This window comes from Sphaerodactylus townsendi, linkage group LG04 (assembly GCF_021028975.2).
Source record: "Sphaerodactylus townsendi isolate TG3544 linkage group LG04, MPM_Stown_v2.3, whole genome shotgun sequence".
NCBI lineage: Eukaryota > Metazoa > Chordata > Lepidosauria > Squamata > Sphaerodactylidae > Sphaerodactylus > Sphaerodactylus townsendi.
In genome coordinates, this window is record NC_059428.1 from 67,561,473 (window position 1) to 67,580,825 (window position 19,353).

The 19,353-nt window shown below is 38.0% G+C and overlaps 1 protein-coding gene across 2 annotated transcripts in view; it reads right to left on the reverse strand.

The window, feature by feature from the left end:
* HLCS (holocarboxylase synthetase) overlaps nucleotides 1-19,353 on the reverse strand; it is a 120,698-nt gene that overhangs the window by 70,936 nt on the left and 30,409 nt on the right. For both annotated transcript variants that reach the window (XM_048495688.1, XM_048495689.1), the window contains one exon: nucleotides 11,470-11,741. In XM_048495688.1, coding sequence (XP_048351645.1) covers nucleotides 11,470-11,741 — 272 coding nt within the window. The remainder of the gene's footprint in view (nucleotides 1-11,469; nucleotides 11,742-19,353) is intronic.

The following is a 19,353-nucleotide window of genomic DNA, read 5'->3' on the forward strand; positions in this document are numbered from 1 at the left end:
TCTTGGGCCAGTCAGAGTTCTCTCAGAACTCAGAACACAGTGGAAAGCAATGTCAAACCTCCTTTGAGCATCTCTTGCTTTGAAAACCCTGCAGAATCACCATACGTCAGCTGTGACTTGACAGCACACATGAATTTAAAGCACACCCCATGCCAGTCCTTCCGCACAGCAGTCAATTCTTTTGATCACATTATGAAACGAGAACATACTTTGGGATGCAGGAGAAAGAACAAAAATCTATATACCATGATCGTAATAATCAGTTCAGTGGGCCAAAATATGATTCTCTGTAATGTAACATGTTTAGAAACAGGATGCCATCCTTTTAGAAATGTGATCCTCTCAAGAAGCGATTGGGAACTTGCATGGTTTTGCCACATTTGGCATTTAAATAATTCTATTTGTCTATCCTCTCAATAAATTGTTTATAATAGTCTATGAAATACAGTATTCTAAATATTCTTTCATGCTGTACAATTTCATCTCACCAAAGAGTAGTTAAAAATAGATATGCAATTTTCCTTCAATGCAGCAATTTTCCTTTACACTGTCAGCTTTACAACAGTAGCATTAGTTAGCAAAACTACACATTTTAAGCAAAACAAAACGTTTAAGCCTAATGTTGGCAAACTATTCATTCAACCAATATCCTAATTTTAGCCAGAGCCATAGACTAACACATAGCTTGTTTTAAAGATTTTCATCTCCTACTACATTAAGAGCTGAGCTTACCAGGTTTCATTTTTCAGCATTCAGTATTAGCAATCCTTTTTACTTGACATGGCATTTATTACATGAATACACTCATCAGAATAAAAAATTCCCCAACCCATTTATAAATAACATTCCACTTTACACAGATAACATGATTTTATTTATCTAGTGATTACTGTCCTAAATTCCACAGACTAATGATGAAATGAAGACATGAGTATTCATGTGCAGAAATTCTATGCAATACTCTAAACACACTTGGAACTTCCTATGTGTCCCCCATACTGAAAATGGAGAAAACTGTGAGTGATAAAATACAATTACTTTTTATTATGTCTTAGAGAAATAGAGAATTATTACCTTTTATGAGCCATGTCTAATTTGTATGTGACACATCTGGCATATCACACATTTTGTATAAACCAGGAATGTTTGGAATATTAACCAATTCTCAGCATTAAAATAAACATCTCAGTGTATCCTTTTGCACAGAATTTTTGCCACAGTAGGAAACCACTTATCTACTTTAACACTTTGCCATTTTGAATTATCACTTAGTTATTGAAATCTTAGGAACATAAAACGGTTTTGTATTCTTTTCATTCAAATTTAGTGGTCTAAGTAAAGAGAAAAATATATGTATAAAATAGTAAAATATGGTCCAGGCCCATACTTAGTAATTTGTATTAAATTATTTCAATATGAAATTATTTATATTACCAAAAACCATGTGCCATGAACAATTAATCATGTGGTTCTGGAGGGTTTTCCAGGCTGTGTGGCTGTGGTCTGGTGGATTTTGTTCCTAACATTTCGCCTGCATCTGTGGCTGGCATCTTCAGAGGTGAAAAGTCTGTTTCTCACTGTATCTAAGTGAGAAGGCAAAGTTTAGTGTGGTATAGCGTGGTATAGTGGTTTCGTTTGGTATTAGTGTGGTATATTTCCAGCCGTGAAAGCCTTTGACAATACAATTACTCATGTGGTTATAAAATGGGTTTTTTGCACTTGTCTGAATCTCAGTCAAAGAAACAGAATTCTGTAAGAGGACAGACTCCTTCACTGAGACAATATGAGTAACTATTTCATTCATATATGAAAGGAGATATTCCCTCCTCCACTCTCATTTTCTTAAAACTTAGACTGACTATGTGACTGGCCCAAAGTCACACAGCGTGTTCTGTGGCTAACTGGGCATTGGAACTCTGGTCTCCCAAATCATAGACCATTCTCTAACAACTATACCACTCAATACAAATACTGACTTCTCACACCTGTCTCTTCAGATGTGGCCTGGGAATATGGGAACATTTGTTTGGCTGACATTGCGTCCAGGACAGTAGAATCACCTCATTTTCCATATCCACAGAACCAGCTTTGATATATCCCCCACCCAGTACAGATACACACAGTAAAATAAATAAATAAAAAGTTTAAAGAGAGAAATATTCCCATCTTTTCCATCTTTATTTCTCTAAAGCTGTAACTCCCAGGATAGCAAAAATTGCCTTAGCTTCCAACAGCTGAGCCACAGGCCTCTGGTCCCTGTCCCCATGGCTAAAGACAGAAATATTCCCAGCTCTTTTATTTCTTCTTCCCTAAATTTGCAAGTCCTAGGATACCAAATCACTTTAACTTTCAATATGTCTGTTTTGATGATCCACAGGATGAGAGGAGAGGTTTTAAGCAGAACTTCCAAAAGGTGGAGAAGCATAAAGGAGGGGGAAAGTTTTGGGGCTTCAAAATCTTTTAGAGGCAGGCCTGCACGTCCACAGTAACCCATGGGGGACTGCACAGGTACCACAACAATTATATATCTTTTAATGAAACCTGAGGCCACCTGGACACACCAAAACTTAACATTCTTAATCAGGACTGCATCTATTCATATTTCCACATCTAGGAAACCTGGCCTAATCAGCTTTCCAGATGTATGCATACGAATTTTTAAAGATATGTATATATACCTGTTACTTTCACGGTTTATACATTTATAACTTTGATGCTTTCTGTTGAAGTTATGAGAAATCTGAGATTTTGGTTTATTTACATTCGATCTACATATCATATTATTGTATTATTTGAAAATTAGGTAAGGTTTATCAAGAATGTTTTCCCCACTGAATAATCTTCCAATGTAGCCTTAGTGGTCACCACCAAACTAAACACAGGAACCTGAAGCACAGAACTCCTATGAAAATAAGAGGTGCCCGAGCTTCCCTGAGGTCGCAAGGACAAACAGGTCTCCCCAAAGTTGATGACAAGTGTCTCTTTATTGTTGGCAGTAATTAAAAAGAGTCATCCGAAGGTTCCCCCAAGGCTACTCCCTCACTCCTGGGCTCCACTGTCACTTGGGTGTGCACAAGCTTGCTCTCTCACAGACCCTGCAAGTCATGCCTTCAGTTTTGCCGCACAGCTCCTGCGCGTGACTCTAGGTCCCTTCCCATCAACTGAATCTGCCAAGGGTAATTAATACACACCACTCCCATGCTCACTCAGGCTGATACAGTCAACCAACTGCACTCAACACCACATGATTTTGAATGTATGGTCAGACACAGCTGATGTGTCTGCCACACCCAAGCTTTGGTCAGAAAAAAGTACACAGGAAATCAGCCAAAATAAGACCCACTGTAATAGTAGTGTTCCCCATGATCAAACACAAATTTAACTTGATTGCTGAGGTTTTAGTTTAGAAAAAACCGGTTGGCTCCCTCTTCCTCCGCCCCACCTACTTGAGCAGGGGCCAGTCTGCTCAAGCCTCCAGCAAGTCCCATGCACACCGCTCTGTGCTCTCTAGCATCTCTGTCTCCTCTGTGCCCCCCCCCCCCCGGGCAGCAGCCACTCGGAGAATAGGCACCAGGCCTGCCAGCTGAGTCCTCCCTGCTCACCATGGTGCACGCACGTTGTGTTCAGTGGCCCAGGTCAGCCTAGATATGTGTGTGTGTGTGGGGGGGGTGATTTTCCACCCCCCACATGACAAACTCTGTGTGCGCGTGCCCACAAATATATGCCACAGAGAGGGATCCGAGTGCTACCTCTGGCACCTGTGCTATAGGTTCGACATCACTGTCCTAGGACAATATTCTTAGAAACTAGATATTACATTCATGATGTAGTAAAGATTCTTTGATCTGCCCTTGTTTTTGCAAAAAGTAGATACATCTAACACAGTGGTTCTCAACCTTCCTAATGCCGCAACCCTTTAATACAGTTCCTCATGTTGTGGTGACCCCCAACCCTAACATTTATCCATTTTACAGATGGAAAACACTGATGCAGAAAGTCTTAGGCGACCCCTGTGAAAGGGTTGTTCGACCCCCAAAGGGGTCCCGACCCTCAGGTTGAGAACCACTGATCTAACATGATATTAAATGCTAACATTCCTGCAATAGTGATCCTTAATAATCTGACACTGTCTACTGGCTTAGAATACTCTTTATCAACATGTACCCAGAATTCATGCAATTTTTTTATATATAGAAAGGAGGTGACCATCATTTATGCCTTATTATTTCATTCTACAAAGTGTACACAGTGTAGGCTTTTGTACAAAAGTAAAAAAGAAGTAAACTGAAAAATTAGAAGAAAATTTAATTAAGCTGCTATACCTGTTTTCTATTTCTGAAAAATACAACTTTCAAAAACACTACGATGTTCATTATTTAAACAACTAAGGGCATAATGTTTTTTTTTCTTGGGGAAGCAGGATAAAATCTAAGACAACTTACAAAATAATTATAAACATTTCAAGTCTCATAAACTTCTACCGTCTTGGTAAAACTACTTTAGATTGCACAGGACGTTGCTAGAATACGTTGGATATCTGGAAGAAGAATGGAGGTAATTAAGAAAATAACACTTAGACATAACATTTTGACTTTTCCAAGTCTGTGATTCTCAACTGCTGGGATAAGGACCACTGAAGGGGTGAAGGACTTCAGAATTTGACTTCCTTCAAATCTCCATGTCCATCTGCAAGCGTGATGTGCTGTCTTCTGCTGTACTACGTGCCATTGATTATCCATCTGTGCTAGTTTGGCATGCTAATAGTAACCCTTGGATGTGCTGTTCCCCCTGCCCACCAATGTCTTTGATGTGTGATCTCCCTGCCAACCTCCACCTCCAGGAATTGTCTACTGGGTTTTTGCAATTTTTAATAACTTTAATACTTATCATAAATTATAAATATAAAAACAAAGTATCTGAAAGAACATATAGATTCTTCTCAGGAAAAAAAACTACCTTTTGGTTTTTAAGATGATGGATTATTTGAAAAACTTTAGCTTTGTCCTCTTCTTGAAGGAAAAAAAGTCTTGTTTCTATCAATTACTGGCAAGAGGATTGGGTGGGTTTTATACCCAAACCAGAATTTGATCCCCAAATATTATTCCTGCAGGAGTCTCCAATACACAAGGAAAGGATCTGGTGAAATGAAATTTATTTAAAAGGACTCAGTTCCAGGAACAAATCACACTTAAGATTTCTTAATACAGAAAAACAAGATCTTTGGGAGAATCTTAATAATCCAAACTTAATCATTTATCTGAAGGCAGATTGTTTTTTCATTGGGGTGGTGGTGAAAAGCAGTGTTAAGTTGCAGCTGATTAATGCTGACCCCATAGGGTTTCTGTGGCAAGACATGTTCAGAGATAGTTTGCCATTGCCTACCTCTGCACAGCAACCTAGGACTTCCTTGGTGGTCTCCCATCCAAATACTAACCAGGGCCAACTCGACTTAGTTTCCAAGATCTGAGGAGTTCAAGCTTGCCTGGGCTATGCAGGTCAAGGCTTTCCCACTACCCAATAACTAAACACATTTGTTTATACCATATATTAGGGAATAATTTCTAGATGTCAGGCAATTATTTGCTGGTAGATGAAGCTTGGGAATATCATATTTTAGAAATTAAGATTTGATTAATTGCCATCTCCAGTACCCTTCAGTTTTTAAGAAATCCTACCTCATAGCCTTACATTTCACAATCTCCTTTGAGAGAAGAACACAGACACACTAACAAAAACAAGAATGGACTCATAATAAGATTACACAGCAAATCACTTTTCCTAATAGTTGATTACATATTGTATTATAGCTATGTTGCATTTTCTACAAAGATACGCCTGCTTATTTTATGTATGTAAACTGGAGATGGTAGGCAATAATAAGGTTCAAACAACTCAACTACATTTTCCATGTAGTAAAGTTAATCATGATGGGTTTTTTTTTACTTTTTAGTCTTGTTAACTTCCCATTTCTTCCAAGTCAAATGAATATACACATCTATACAGATATCGTGCGGCTCAATATCTCATGGTATACGGAAATACTATTATGACCACTGCTATTTCAAAACAATATTCATATGTCCAACCAGGTCCCCACCATGACATCACCAGACCTTGGGGTTTAAGGTGCTATGGACCTTTCCCCTCTTCAGTGTATTCCTGAGTCTCCATAAAGTTTCCATTAACCTGGTTAAGTGGAGGGGATTAAAAAATACTGCTGGATGAGCTCAAGCCCCTTCCATAAGCCAAAGCATCTTTCCAGATGCTTTTCACAATTCTGTAGCACAAATAACCACACTGGCAGAATGAACAATTTTTTTCCCGCATGTTCCTAAGCAGCACAATGGTTCTGTTCAGCTGAAACCTAGTATGTTTTAATTGTTTCAGCATATTTAATTTGTAAACCTATAAATTATAAAAGAGAAAAAATATATTAATGGCATTGGTAATTTTTCTTGCTAATCTTAAGCATGATCTAAACATTAATTTAGGTTGTCTTGGTTTAAATAAATGCATCCCAATACTTGATAAAGTTGCTGGGTAATCACTGAGTAATTATAGATCTTCATCGAATTCCTAATTTCCCTACTCTGCTACATCACTAAATGTAATAAACAAACACATACAGGTTTACAGTGTTAACCTATTCAAGTTACTTGGTAATGCATCTGACTGACATACATTAAAATGTGACAAATGTAACTTCCAGTTTCTACAGTGACAATTTTGAGTTATTCCAGAATGATAGCCCCAATGGATTTAATGTCTGATGGAAAGTCATAAAGAATTACCAATAGTTCAAAATTATTTAATATTTGAACAAATCTTTATTTTACAATTTTACTAATACGCCTTAATTTAAAGGTACTAATAACGGTATTCACACTTTGCTTTTAGTTGGACATTCAAATATATGCCAACAATAACACAGCTTGTATAATACTATATAATACTTCAATGCAGGCCATCTGGAGAGCTAATGAATAATCAAGGGACTCCAAATTAAACTATAGAATTTTTCTTAGAATCTTTAGGACAACACTGTCAAGTTCAATCTATTCATTTAGTCTCCAGAATCAATTTTTCAAACTTTATGACAGGTCTAATAGTTTCCACCTGTTTCTCTTGCTTGACTTTTGACTGGCAAGTTACCAGCTAGGGTGGAAATGTAGACAAAGACTCCTATTAGACTACGGCTGTTTCTCTACTGTGAGGTCACTCAGCCATTAAATTAGTTCCAGCCCACTTTCTCCTATGTCTTAATTTTTTGGGGGGATATGCAGATTTGGGGGAGTGGGAGGAAAAGTCTGGTATTCAGCTTGTGAAAAGATCTAGAAGCCTATTAAATAAAACTTATGTAACTAATGTCCAAATAAAAATGTCATCTGCAATATCAAAGTTTCATTAATTGAATCACACTATCTTTTACTCAAAATTTTGTAATCTCTTAAAAAAATTGCAACACAAACGCCCTCAATTTATATGGCTATGTTCCAATGTAATTGTCAAAGCTTGTTCAAAGGAAATACATTTAGAACTACAACCAGAATTTCATTTCTGCAACTCTACCATAGCGACAGGTCAGGATCGAAAGAACAACTAGATACACCTGGTAAGAAGGCATGTACTTCTATCACATAGTGATTCCTCATACTGCATAGCAAACTATTTTTGAAACCAAGGGAACTTTTAAAATAGTGTGAGATATGGTTTGGGTATCTGAAGTTCAAAGAAAATAATTTGTAAAATCCCACTGGGAATATCCAAGTCCTTGGACTCAACTAAGTAGCTCTCTGGATTCCAGCCACTAATCTTAAACTACTAACTGTAATATGGCATAGTAACATACAAGTAACTTACATTTTAAAAATTCACAGATTAAATCTCTCCAGGGCAATTCGTAGGATTCTAATGAATGAAACTAAAACTTGTATATGTGTACCTATTGCAGCCATCAATCTTTTTATTCAAACAAGTGTATAGTTTCACAAAGTTACTGATTTTCCCATTTAACCAGTATATTATTTAAACTTACAAACACAGAGATCTCTTAAAGCTTGCAAATGTAAAATACATTTGGCACTTGACTAAAATTAAAAGTTAGAATGTTTCTTAGACTTCTCCTTGCCTTGGACATTATTTTAGAAAAGATTGTTTTCTTTTAAAGAAGGAAACAGTACCTGCAGGAGAATTGCCGTGTTAATATATAAACAATTTCCTGGGAGTAAGTAAGTCTCAGTCAATGAAATAGGATTTACTTCTGAGTAGATCTCTTTAGGATAGCTCTGTGAGAATTTTATCTAATTAGGCTAAATCCATCCTGTCAGGACATGAGGATCAAAACACAAAGGTTCAATACACAACAGGAAGGTGGTAAAGCAAAAGATGGATGACAAGCAAAGGGAAGCAGGGACTAGCCATTCCCTTTTTTTCCTAGTACAGTACGGCATTCTATAAGAACACTCCGTTCTTGAACCAGTACTATAAACCCCATTGTACAGGATAAGGCATAAGACTAGTTCTATGCATGGCCCCGGGGCCAGTGAATAAGGAAGAGGGTAAGTGGTGGAAGAAAAAAAGGAAGGCTGGCTCCCTACTTGCTCTCCCCACAGAAAGGGCAGATCATTGGCAGGATTATTATTATTATTTATTAATCTTATATACCGCCCTCCCCCGAGCACAATATAAGCTTAATCAAAACAACCATAAATAAATATAGGCTCTATTCATATTAAAATACTAAACCCCATTAAAACACAGCGTTCCAAATTACAGCATACAGCAGATGGCGTCCAGCAGCTAAAACCCTCCTGAGAGGGGAACGGCAGGGTCCACCGATGTTATAAGGGGGGAGGCATAATTTCATGGGCATAATTATTACATAGATATCCCTGTTCTTCCTTTGGAAGACAAAGTGTTCCCAGGCTAGGCAGCAGCCATATAGATGTTCATTTAGTTTTGAGATATCATGTTTGGCGGCATAAACCATTATCTCAGCTATGTCATACAGAAATATGATGTTAGATCTACCAGGTTGTTATAAACTGAATATCAGAGACTAACATAAGCAAATAAATAATTTTTCTCAGACTTACTTGAATCAGTTATAGGTCTCAACAACCTATAACTCAATGCTTTTATAAAGCTCTTTTAAATATTTTTGGAGTTACCTTCAAGCAACATTACTTATTAACACTTTGTTGCCAGCTTTCATAAGATTTAATGCACTCTATAGAATGAAAAGCTTTATGCATTTTTAAAATATACCTATTTAGCAAGGGAAGTTGCAATAAAAAGTGAAATTCACTCTAATAATGTTCTTTAATAAATAAAGCTAAATTAACACTCATGGTTACACTGTTTGATTGGTGTGTGAACCGCCCTGAGCCCTTCGGGGGTAGGGCAGTCTATTAAATCAAATTAATAATAATAATAATAATAATAATAATAATAATAATAATAATAATAATAATAATAATAATAATAATAATAAGGGTTTTTATGTAACCAAACTTCTCTGCAGCAAAAAGAAATTTAAGTCTCCTATTGTATATTTCATTTAAGTCTCTTTGGTTAAAGCAACATCGAATGATTAAACACTCCATCTGCCCAAACCTCTTAGCTTGAATTTTTTAAAAAATGGTATACCACCACCATCTACGCTCTGATATACGAGTTTGAAAATAGTTATGAATGAGAGTCAGTATTCTCCTATCACAGAAGATACAGAAGATACACAGAAGAACATGCAGTAGTTCTCAACTGAGGATTTAGCTTATGTGATGAATTCTGTTACGTTTGGAATAAGCAAAATATTTACTGCAGACTCTTCATGACCCAAAATAAACTACAAATATTCATACTCAGGATCACAATTTAATTCTGTCCAACTCCAATAACAACTCCAGTTTCATGTACCTATGTATTATGCAACATGTTTGTCAGAAACAAACTGGATCTATTAATAAGGTTGTATAGTAAGTATGGGGCGGAAGCAGTGGTGGGATTCAGCAGGTTTGACTTTGGCAGAACCGGTTGTTAAAATGGTGCTTGTAAACAGCCAGTTGTTAAATTATTTGAATCCCACCACTGGGTGGAAGTCAGCAAGGAATAAATAATGAAGTTTTTAAAATATCCCTTTCATAAAGCTCAGAGAGATGTGTCCATTTAAGATGTATTTGCACATTAACTGTAGAATGACTACACCTTTGCTTTCAGTTGGAGCTACAGAGCAGTATAAAACATAAAAATTGCAAAATTCATCTTGAAATCATCTAAAAATATTCTAAGAATAATATCAATTACAATGAATTCACAATTTAGGGGTTAATTAAGTACTAAACAGAAGACTAGCAGTTAACAGCTTAGGCAAAAACAAGATTCCCAGAACTATTGTAAACTGCAATAAAAACTTCTGAAAGTAGAAATGCTTGACAGTTCAACAGCTGTATCAACTAAAGACCCAAACCACATTCATTACTAATTGAAAGATCACAACTAAAATTAAATTAGTAGTTTTGAATCCAATGTTAAACCAGTAGAAAAAAACAAGATTTTAATTTTTTTTAAAGGAGTAAAATTGTAAGAATATCAAAAACTGTCACATGAAATAATAAAATATTAGCCACGCAGGAAAAAAAATCTGAAAATGTTTTTCCAACTTGATTTGTGGTACAGTCACAATGAGGGATGTAGAAAACATTATCTGAGAAATGGTTTAATATACAACTACATGTACTCTAGAATTACAACTTTGTAACTATAGCTGTTCAAATTTACAATAAGCTCCTACAAAAAAGGTAAAAAAAAACCCTGATCCTCTACTTAGGTATGCATCGGTGGTAGAATAGTGGTAGAACCCTACAGGATAGTGTAGGGTTTTCAATACTAGCATAAGGACTGGGAGGAGATACTGGACTCATGATCCTGTACAAGGAAAGCAATCAGCAGTGCTTCTGGAACCAGAGCCATGAAAAGCCCCCACACAATGGCAGACTGGATGTCTTGGGGAAGTAATGAGAAGCTGGCCTTTAATAATAGCATCCTTAGGAGAAAAGGGAATGGCCTTTTATCTTACCATAAATGTAAACTTGGTTAAAAAAGATATAATATAAAGAACTACGTTGTTGTTTGGAACGCTCTTTAGCTGTTGAGGCTTGCACCGTGACATTATATACCCTCTGTATTTCTCTAAAATACAAAGGAACCATACACTTTATAGTGTGGACTTGTCCATACACATAAAATTCATTATTGCAATTTAGTAGCTAAACAAGATATTTTACACTTGACAGTTCGTGATTGAGAATTTGAGTAGCCTATTTTAACAGAACTTGCAAATCAACACCAATATTAATTACATCACCTCTTTATGTCAGGCCTATTTTCAGTAAACTGGAAAAATGAGGAAAATATATAGAACATATGTTCTGTATGTTATTTGAAACAGAAACCAACATTTTCTCTCACCCATCAAGAAGATTCATTGTGGTTGATGTAACTTCAGTAAACAGGACCACTTTCCCAAGGTTCTGTGTCTGTAGATTTTGTTTATATACCTCAAGGCTGAAATATTCTGATGAGAAAGATCCTACTTCCGTGACTACAGGAACGAGTGAGGGCATTATTTCTAACTCTGTATTGCAGGATGGTACAAACTTAAGGGACACTTTGCTAGAGCTGATTAATCCTTCTGCATTCACATTTCTTCCAAGCCATTCCAAAAAAGAACTGTGAACTTCCTGTTGGATACAAAAGAAATCAGATGATTATGCTAAAAACTTATATTTTCCATATCTGCTAATGTATTCTTAAGAAAGACCATTTGATTTTGCAGTGATGTTGCCTAGATGTCCTCATCAGCTCATGTGATTTTGAAGCTAATATGAAAGTTGAAGATTTATGTCACTAGCCAGCTATATACTTTTTCACAACTCATTGCATCTGATATTAAAAACTCCTCTGCTTTATTGATAAAAAGAATTTCCAAAGATAAGACATGCCATGTCAGCCAGTATTAATGGTTCATTACAGCTGATATCACAACATGTGGCAATAGTTGCTAGCCTCCAGGTGAGACCTGGAGATTTCTCAGAATTACAGTTGATTTCAAGACACACAGATCAGTCCCCGCAAGAGAAAATGGAAAGCGGACTCCATGACATTGTACCCCACTGAGGTCCCATCCTCCCCAGACTCCATCCCTAAATCTTCAGAGTTTCCCAGTCTGAATCTGGGAATCCTGTGAGAGAGCTCCATCCTGCCAGTGGCTGGGAGTGGGTGGGACCTGGTAACTCTAGATAGCAGCCTGGAGAAGTAGTAACTGTATCTTGTTCTGAAAATAGCCCATGTTTAAACTTAAATCAATGAACTACTTTGCTCAGACCTACATGTTTTCAGCAGGGGGAAGGGGGGGTCAAATCTTACACATTTACAATTAATAAGGGTTAATATTGAAATATGCTCTATGTAGTGATGACTTATTATGGGCTTACTATAAAATAAAAATAATTGTGCTCTCCCTCCTAGCTACTTTAACATTTAAAATGGCCATGATATTGTTTGTATGGGAAAAAATATTTTAGTCTTTTACATTATGCCATCATATTTATTTAGTTTCACTTCTGTGAAATATTTTCTTCACTAAATGTCCTAGGCATGTAGAACACAAATGCACTTGTGAGTTGTGAACAAAAATAGCAAAACTCAGACAAGCTAACTGCTTTGATTTCAGGATTCTGAATTTAACACTATTTATGGGTTATAGCCTTTATTGGCTACTTACATGAAAGTTCTAATGTCAAAATACCTGAGTTTATATTCTCTTGAGAATGTATCAGGAATACGACATCAAGAATAAATAGAGGTGTTACTATTTTCAAAAATTCTGGCAATGATTACAGGGACCAGTATCACATATATAAAAAAATATTTATAGATAATTTATATGTTAAAATTACAAATCATGTTTATTTATCCAAGGATGTATGTATTTTCTCAGACAGTATTTTACACCGATCTCCAGCCAACTGGAAGTGCTACTATTCAGAATCTATTTATGATTTGGAAGGTAGTTTTCTGCAAGCAGCTTATTAAAGATCTATTAACATTGTATACACATTTACATCAATCTATTCTCAGATTGGTATACAATTAGCAAGCAAGCCTCAATTGAAGACTGCAGGTATTAAACCAAGTAAGAGGACCATAAGAATATGAAAGGGAACACAAATGGTGGCAAAAGAAAAGCAAGTTAGCTGTAAGGGAGGCAAAAAAGGATTATGAGGAACGCATGGCTGCGAACATCAAGACCAGCAACAAACAGTTCTTCAAGTACATCAAAAGCAGGAAGCCAGCAAGGAAAGTGGTAGGCCCGTTAGATGACAAAGGAACAAAGGGTGTGCTAAAAGATGGCAGGGAGATTGCAGAGAAGCTGAATGAATTCTTTGCATCTGTCTTCATCCAAGAGGAGGTGAGGAACATTCCTGCACCTGAACCAAGCTTCTTAGGAGGCGAATCCGAGGAACTAGCGAAGATAGTGGTAGCCAAGGAAGAAGTTCTGGCAGCCATTGAAAAACTAAATGTTACCAAATCCCCTGGCCCAGATTGCATTCACCCAAGAATTCTTAAAGAGCTCAAGCATGAAATTGCTGATTTTCTCACTTTAATATGCAACTTATCCCTGAAATCAGGCTTCATCCCTGAAGACTGGAAGATGGCCAATGTCACACCAATCTTTAGGAAAGGGGTCTGTGGGGGACCCAGCAGGGAAATTACAGGCCAGTCAGTTTGACATCTGTTCCTGGTAAATTAGTAGAATCTAAATCATTAAAGGATAAAATTATAAAAACATGTAGAAAAGCAAGACCTGCTGAGAAAGAGTCAGCATGGCTTTTGCAGAGGCAAATCCTGTCTTACAAACTTACTAGAGCTCTTTGAGGGTGTAAACAGACATGTGGGATAAGGGGCAACCAGTGCACATTGTCTACTTGATTTCCAAAAGGCTTTTGACAAAGTTCCCTCACCAGAGACTGTTGAGAAAACTCAGCAATGAAGGAATAAGAGGGGAAGTCCTCCCATGGATTAAAAAAACTGGTTGAGAAACAGGGAAACAGGGAAACAAAGAGTGGGTGTAAATGGGGAAGTCTCTTTCACAATGGAGAGATGTCGGGAGTGGTGTCCCCCAAGGATCCGCTTTTGGGACCAGTGCTCTTTAACCTATTCATAAATGACCTGGAAGTAGGGGTGGGGAGCATGGTGGCCAAGTTTGGAGATGATACCACCATGTAGGGTGGTGGAGAACCACAAAGCGATTGCGAAGAGCTCCAAGCGGACTCTTGATACAATTAGGTGAGTGGGCTCTAGAAATGGCAAATGTAAAGTCTTTCAATGTAGCAAAATGTAAAGTGGATGCACATAGGGGCAAAAAATCCAAACTTCACAATAACATCACTTCACAGGGGTCAAAGTGCTACTCAGTCACAGACCAGGAAAGGGATTTAGGCTGTCTTAGTTGATAGGTTCCATGGGAATGTCAACTCCAATGCATGGCAGCTAGTAAAAAAAGGCAAACTCTATGCTGGGGATCATTAGGGAAAAGGTATTGAGAATAAACTGCAAAGATTGTCATGCCCTTATATAAAGCAGTGGTGCGACTCACATCTCTGGAGTACTCGTGTCCAGTTCTGGTCATCACGATCTCAAAAAAAGGATATTGAGGGAGATAGAAAAAAGTGCAGAGAAGGGCAACAAGGATGATTGAGGGACTGGAGCACCCTTCCCTATGAGGGAAAGGCTGCAGCGCTTGGGACTCCCTTTAGTTTGGAGAGGAGGCGGCTGAGGGGGGGATAATGACTGAAGCTCCGGGCTGTACAAAATTATGCATGGGTAGAAAATGTTGACAGAGAGAAATTTTTCTCTCTTTCTCACAATACTAGAACCAGGGGGGGCATTCATTGAAAATGCTGGGGAAGAATTAGGACTAATAAAAGTGAAACACTTCTTCAACGCTAACGTGTGATTGGTGTTTGGAATATGCTGCCACAGGAGGTGGTGATGGCTTACACCTAACCTGGATAGCTTTAAAAGGGGCTTGGACAGACTTCTTATGGAGGAGAAGTCGATTTATGGCTACCAATCTTGATCCTCCTTGATCTGAGATTGCAAATGCCTTAACAGACCAGGGTGATCGGGAGCAACAGCCGCGAGAAGGCCATTGGCGCCTGTCACATCCCACACGTGCGAGGCTCCTCTAAAGGCAGCACCTGGTGGGCCATCCAAGCGAGGTAAAGCAGAGAGCTGGACTAGATGGACTTTGGTCTGATCCAGCTGGCTTGTTCTTATGTTCTTATGAAACTGTACTGAACAAATTCAAATATTATCCATCAATTTACACTCACATATTATCACATACACACCCTTTTAAAAGGGATTTTAGAACCAGTTTCCCATCTACTAGATATGCATCTCTAAGTAGGAAAGGATCCTTAATAAGGGAGTTACCCATTTCTCCTAGCTTCATTTGTGCCCACATCTTTATAAAGCTTAAAGTTTGTGATATAATCAGTTGGATGCAGTTCCCCACTCATTGCAATGAATGGTCATGTTGAGAGACAACAGCTCCCTGTTTTTGAAGATTTTTGCTTTGCTTTTGTTTTGCTAGACTTCTTTTACGGACTCAATTTCCATATTCATTTTTGACATGTTACAGGCTGTTATTTTAGCTTACGGGTTTCATGTGTGAACATTTCTTACAAATGTATCCCCACAGGACTACAGTAGACATTCAAGAAGTCAGGGAAAGTTAGAGGACTAACAGGTTCATTGATATGGTAAATACCAGCTGCCATCACATGGAAGCGCCTTCATTTAGCACACGAAATGGAGAAGGTAAAAATTCTCTTGTGATGGTTTCATCAAAGAGAAAGTGAACACACAATCAAATCTCAAGGATCTTACATTACACCACACATGAATATAGCCTTGCTTGCTTTGGAGAAAGCAAACCATAGAACCTTAACTTGCAGATACTTACTTTAAGACATCCCAGTTTCCAACACAAATTTGATATACATGCGCTGCTTCAAGTGTTACTTTTTAAATAGACCCAGATTTTAGGTCCACAGTTGTCAGTATTTTGTAAGAAAAGTTACATCTATGATAAACACTGGAAGGAAAGGAAAACAATATCTATCTAGCCCTTTTAAGAAGGATTGAAACCAGCATTAGGATCTGTGTCAAAAATAACCAGACCCTTGAAAACTTGTGACTTGCCCTTATGAGAAAAGCTGTTATCATGGGAGTTGGAGCAGGCAAATGAAAAGGATAAAGCATATACACATATATATTGCAAGCCCTTAGGTTAAAAGCTTTAAAATTAAATTAGTAATGTCATGCTCCAGAGATGCAAGGCACTTTGAAGGAATCCCTGGGATCCTGAGAGCAGCTTGTTTTCAACCAAGGAAGAGAGTACAAAATACACCACAAGGCCAAAGGAAGGCATATTTTATTGCAGGCAGATAAACATTTGTTCTACCTACCAGGAAGGGCAAAATAGCTACTTGTAAAACGTTATCTAGATGTAAAGATGTGTAGAACATGTGCCCTGGGTTGATTGGGAGATTGGGGTTCACCTTCCCGTGCAGGAGCAAGTTCCCTAAATCCAGATTGGGTCAGAGCTTTCTGCCAGCAAAGGTAGGATTAAGAAGGCTGGAAACTTCAGTTAGCCTTTGGTTGTTGTGGGTTTTCTGGGATGTGTGGCCATGGTCTGGTAGATCTTGTTCCCAACGTTTCGCCTGCATCTGTGGCTGGCATCTTCAGAGGTGTATTACAGAGGAAAGTCTGTTACACACTGTGTCCAGTGAGAAGGGAATGTTTTGAGCAGAAAGGCTCAATGCCTATTTTACCTCAGTTTTTTCTCTGAAGAAGAGAACAGGCTCATGTAGACATGGTAGTAGGCAAGGCACAGTATCTGGGCTGCTGGCTGACATGGAGGTAGTTGAGAAGCACTTGGCTGCATTGGATGAATACTAATCCCCTAGGCCAACCATCTGCACCCAAGTGTGCTGAAAGAACTATCTAAAGAGATTGCTATCTTCTAGACCTCTTGGCAGACAGGAGTTCTGCAACAAGATTGGAGGAAGGCAAACATTATCCAAATTTTCAAAAAGGGAGGGGGATGAGGTGACCCAGGAAACTACAGGCCAGTCAGTTGGACCTCTGTTCAAGTGAAGATACTGGAGCAGATTTTAGAAGGATCAACCTGCAAGTATCTGAAGGGGAACTTTGTGATCAGTGGAAGTCAGCATGGATTTGTCTCCATTTTGTATCACACTATTTTGTAATATGATGCAAAAATAAATATGCATAAAATTACTGCCATTGTTCATTTATAGGAGCAGCAGGTTAAGAGCTCGTGTATCTAATCTGGAGGAACCAGGTCTGATTCCCCGCTCTGCTGCCTGAGCTGTGGAGGCTTATCTGGGGAATTCAGATTAGCCTGTACACTCCCACACACACCAGCTGGGTGACCTTGGGCTAGTCACAGCTTCTCGGAGCTCTCTCAGCCCCACCTACCTCACAGGGTGTTTGTTGGGAGGGGGGAAGGGAAAGGAGATTGTAAGCCCCTTTGAATCGCCTGCAGGAGAGAAAGGGGGGATATAAATCCAAACTCCTCTTCTTCCTTTTCTCAAGCCTGAGGACATCAAATTATTTATGTTCTATTATTCCTGATCCTCCATATCTGAAGCTGCAACAATCTTCTAATTTGCTTGGTACCCATCTTTTGCAGCATTTCCATTCAGCCACAGACCATGAATTTTGACTGTTCTCAGTCCTGTCTTGCGTGGCAGATTTCACAGGCCTTTTATTTAGTTCCATACTTGGACCACAACACTACTTGGTGAATACCAAGTTTTCCGCTTTGTGCAGATGTTCCATTTGGCTTTGTGTTCCACTTGCCTTTTTAGCTGCCCAGACATTTGAAAACCAGATTAATTACTCATTCAAAATGCTATTAGAATGCATAATATACCGTATATACTTGTGTATAAGTCGACTTTTTCAGCACATTTTTAATGCTGAAAAACTCCCCTCGACTTATATTCTGGTCTTATACTCAAGCATATATGGTAACTGTATGTAGCTAAGCTCTGTTTGTGTAACCCAGGGTCCATTAGGTGGAGCTAAAGAGCTCAGATTTTCCATATAAGGAAGGAAAGGCTCCATTTCCTCAGAATTGTTAAGAGGCCTGTATTTCAGGTATGAGAATGTTTGTATTAATTGTTGAGAAGGGGATATTGTGTTTATATTGATTGACTATTAGTTTGTATTTTAGTTTCCTGTTATAAAATGTTATAATGGGTGCTGCCTGTAGCTGGAGCCAGTCAACTTCACAGAGTTCAGTTAAGAGGCCTGGAGCCGGTGTACAGCTAGAGAGAACTGTAAAGGAGTGAGACCTGCTAGTCAGTTTTGCATAGCAGGCCAGAACTATTATATGTTGATTATTGTTTCTGTATTGGTTTGCCATATTTCATTGCTATACTCAACACTATTGTTTATGAAACAGAAAACAGATTTAAAGTTTCTTTTGTTGTAAGTCTGGTGAATGTTAAGGGTCACAAGGTGGGATCACACTGTCAAAGACTTGAACTCCATTTCCATTTCTGATAATATCCCTCTTAAAATCCAAGTTGGGTTACATTTGGACATACAGATGATGATGAGGAATCCAGTTTTGAAGAATTTTAACTCGGGTGCTTCAGCTTGGTTGCTGATTGAGCTAAGGTTTTTGTACTTTTAAAGTTACTGTTGAGATTATATTGTTCTTGTTGACCCTCTTTCCCACTTACAGAACTAGTTTACAGTTTTTCTTTGAAATAAATATTCAAAAACATTTAACCTACTGAGGCCTCAATTAATGTAATTTTATTGGTATCTATTTTTATTTTGAAATTTTCCAGTTGCTGTTGAATCTTCCACCCTAGACTTGTACTCGAGTCAATAAGTTTTCTGTTTTTGTGGTAAAATTAGGTGCCTCAACTTATACTCGAGTATATACGGTAAAGCTTTGCTTTCCCTGCTGTTCCTTCCCTCTGATCTTCATTTCTTTCTCCAGAACATACATGTTGCACATGATGCATATATGGGAATTTTGAATATGCATATTTCTTGTGGCATTCTACAATCTGGTGATTTTTTTTAGGGGTGTGCATAACAAATTTCTGAACCAAAAATATATACAGAAATCCCTGGTTCCAGTGACTTCCAAGAACAAAAATTCTAATCCGGGATTCTTGGGAATTACAAATCTCTCTTTCCTTAACAATCCGTTTGTTTTTCAGGTTCAGGTGCTTA